The sequence below is a fragment of the Terrapene carolina genome, unplaced genomic scaffold (genome assembly GCF_002925995.2).
Source record: "Terrapene carolina triunguis isolate 2854851 unplaced genomic scaffold, T_m_triunguis-2.0 Scaffold517, whole genome shotgun sequence".
NCBI classification, from domain to species: Eukaryota; Metazoa; Chordata; order Testudines; family Emydidae; genus Terrapene; species Terrapene triunguis.
This window is the reverse complement of record NW_020664868.1, coordinates 1,794,462-1,797,910: the sequence shown is the minus strand read 5'-3', so window position 1 is coordinate 1,797,910 and position 3,449 is coordinate 1,794,462. Positions and strand designations below refer to the sequence as shown.

The window sequence follows — 3,449 nt, the reverse complement described above, 5'->3', positions numbered from 1 at the left end:
TCTGGGAGGGGAGTGGGGTCTAGTGGTTAGAGCAGGAGGGCTGGGAGTCAGGGCTCCTAGGTTCTGTCCCTGGCTCGAGGTGTCTGTGTGTCTGTGTGCGCGCGGGGTGGAGGGGTGTCTAGTGTTTAGAACTGGGCATGGTGAGAGCTACACCTCTTGGCTTCCTGCCCTGCCTTTGCCACCGAGTTGCTGAGACCTTGAGCAAGTTGCCCAACCTCTACGTGCCTCAGTTTCCCCTCTGTAAAACAGGGCCAGCGATCCTTCACAAGGGGGGAGATCGCTGATGCTGAGAAAGCCCTTTCAGGTCCCTAGCTGATCGGCGCTAGAGACGGGCAGCGGGCTCTTCCGCCTCCAGGGCAGGTCATCCGAGATCTGGGGTGGGGGGGGGTTCTCCCCGATCACAAAGCCGTTTCATTAACACCTGCTTGTTGGCTTCTTCCCCCGCGGGGCTCTCCCTCCCCGTCCCAGGGATGTGGCATGGCTCGGGGAGTGCGACGAAGGCTGCACAGCGCTGGCCGAGCTGCTGGGTTGGAAGGTATGGACTCCTTTCCTGTGTATTCCTGCCTCCCCGTGTCTACGCACCATCCCAAAGTCCTATGCAAGCTCTTCTTAAGAGTCCAGGGCGTCAAGCCCAGGTGTCCTGGCTAGAATCCGAGCTCTGGTGACCCCATTCGCTTGGAGCTGCCTTTGCTCCGGGCCTGCTTAAGAAGTTGCCGCGTTGCGCCCCAGAAGATGCTGTGTTTCAGCTCTGGGTGAGCGATTCACAGACATACAGTTGCCCTGCCCTTCCCCAGAGGTGGCTGCATTTCATAGGGGCGGTATGCTCCGCTGCCGTGCTCCGCTCCAGAGTTGACTCCACCTCCGCGTTGGATGAGGGATCCCTGTATAAAGAGCTGCCCCGCCCCACCCCAAAGGCGGCTGCATCTCAGCGCCGGGTGAGGGATCTCTGGATACACAGTACGGCAGAGCGAGCTGAGATCGTGGAGGAGGAAAGCACCTCTCTCAAGGACAAGGTGGTACAAATGGTGCCACCAGAGATCTTTGCTTTAGCCCCCTTCCCAGGGCAGCCAACTTCTCCCCTGCTCTGCCCCCTTGCTCGCCAGCCCCACTGCCCTGTGTTTTTGTGCAGAACGAGCTGGAGGAGCTGGTGAAGAAGGAGCATTCTGCCATCGATGCCAAGTCGGGGCAGGCAGGCGAGGCCGGGGCAAGCCCTTCCCTTCCACCGTCTGGGGCCACGGCAAGCCCCTCCCCTCCCCCAGCGAAGCCGGGGTCATCGCCCCAGAAGGAAAGCGACGCCGGAAGCAAAGCGGAATGATGGAGCCCAGCTGTGGCTGGCGAGGGCCGTTAATTGGAGCGGATTAGAACTCGCCACTGCCTGGACTGTCTCCCCCTACGAGGGGTGAGAGCCGTCTCTGATCTAAAGAGGGCTGGGAGCTGGGGTCACCCCAAGTTTGCAGCTCAGAGGGGAGGGGGGTCTGGGATCAGAGAGGCTGGGGAAGGGATGAGATTCAGGGGCGTTTGACTCTGGCATCGCCTATCCCGGGTGAGCAGGGGCTGCTTTGAATCGTTTCGCGCTAACCACATGTTTTGTTATTTCCCCACCGAGCGAGAATAACTGAAATCCAGGGCTCACGGAGAGCACCGCAAGAGAGACTTGCATTTCCTTTCTCATTCGTTCCCCCAGCTGGGATCCCGTTTCCCTCCGAGACCCATCTCGCTAATGTGCCAGGCCTCAGACTTCCCGACAAGCGTCGCCAAAGCTAGTAGGTCCATTCGGGCTGCAAATCGAATACCGGCACATTACGCGGTTCCCCCCCCCCCCCCCCCTTCGCGCTCGGTGTTTAATTTGGGTTAGTTATTGCAATGTATTAAGTATCACTTGACTATTAAATTTTAGCATCTTGGAGGCGAGACTCGCGTTGGCTTTTGGGTCTCTCTTCCTCTGACATGAACGTATAAAGGGAAATCGAATTTTGTGCAGCGCCGTAGATGGTCGTGGTGCTGCGGAGGTATTGGCCCATATTCTGTCAGTCTGGTGTAAATCCAGAATGACTCGCTTGACTTCAAAGGATCCCTGTATAAACACCTGTCCTGCCCCAGAGGTGGCTGCATTTCAATGCTGACACCATCCCAGGATCCTTGTATAAAGAGTTTGCCACAACCTACTCTGGGGTGGTGTCAGCTCAGTGCCATCCTAGGGGGAATGGGAGGGGTGGGCGGCAGTGTTAGGCAGTGGCTTATGACAGAGACCCAGGTTCAATTCCTGTCTCTGCCGTGGACTTCCTGTGTGACCGTGGCCACAGGAAGTGGCCCTTAGCTGCTCCCTGCCTCAGTTTCCCCATCTGTGAAACGGGGATGGTAAAGCTGCCCTGCCTCACAGGCAGGATAAATCTGTTCAAGAGGGTGAGGCGGGTTGAGATCTGGTAAAGAAGAAACGGGCATCGTTGCTGTTACTTATAGACGCGCTGGTGCGACTGGGAGCGGATTTAGCCGAGATCAGAATCCAGCCCGAGTTTCCTTCCACTTGTGGGACTCGTCCCGCTGGCTGCAGTGCGGACAGGCTCAGGCCCCGAGGCAGAGGTTTCTCGCCGGCAGGCGAGACCATGGCCCTCTGCGCTTGGCGTGCGTCACTTCAGGAGGGCAGCTCTGTGTTTCTATCCCCATTCTGCAGATGGGGAAATTGAGGCACGCAGCGGGAGGAGTGACTGGCCCCAGGTCAAATTGAGATTCAGCGGCAGACTTAAGATGAGAACCCAGAAGTCCCAGCTCCCACCCTCCCCTGCTGTAACCACTAGACCCCACTCTCCTCCCAGAGCTGGGGCAAGCGCCAGCCGCCCTGCCTCTCCTCCGCCTAGGGTGCCAATGCTGGAACAGGCCGGGCGGGCTCCTGTCAGAGGCAGCAAGTCCAGGCGAGCGGCAGGGTTACGAAACCCCTTCGGCTGCAAGACCGGAACAGACACAAACCAAACAGCATCCTGGCTCGGCCTGCAGGGAGGGGCCGGGGGCTCTGGCGTCCCTTCCCAGCCGCGCAGGGACGGCGCCGGCGTCGAAACGGCTCGGGTGCCCGTGGCTGAGCTGTGGAGGGAAGAAGCAGGTACGTGCTGAGCCGCAGAAGGGAAGTAGAGCTGTCGTTGGCAGATAGGGGCTAGTGATTAGAACGGGGGTGGGGGCTGGGAGGCAGGACTCCGGGGTTCTGCCCCTGGCTCGGGGGGGTGTGTGTGTGTGAATGGGGCTGTGGGTTGGAGCAGGGGGCTGGGAGCCAGGACTCCGGGGTTCTGCCCCTGGCTCTGGGAGGGTGATGGGGGTCAGGACTGCTGGGTTCTGCCCCTGGCTTTGGGAGTGGGGATGAGGTCTCTGGGTTGGAGCAGACCTGGGGCGCTACCAAGTCTAGCTGACCGTGGGATTAGTAGTCGGGCTTTTGTGAGTATCTGCGGTGGTCAGACCGGAGC

The 3,449-nt window shown here is 59.7% G+C and overlaps 1 protein-coding gene across 2 annotated transcripts in view; it reads left to right on the top strand.

The window, feature by feature from the left end:
• Positions 1-1,906, top strand: part of SIRT2 (sirtuin 2) — a 12,214-nt gene extending 10,308 nt beyond the window's left edge. For both annotated transcript variants that reach the window (XM_026658828.2, XM_024212340.1), the window contains 2 exons: positions 469-535; positions 1,130-1,906. In XM_026658828.2, coding sequence (XP_026514613.1) covers positions 469-535; positions 1,130-1,315 — 253 coding nt within the window. In that variant the 3' untranslated portion in view covers positions 1,316-1,906. The remainder of the gene's footprint in view (positions 1-468; positions 536-1,129) is intronic.
• The last annotated feature ends 1,543 nt before the right edge of the window (positions 1,907-3,449 follow it).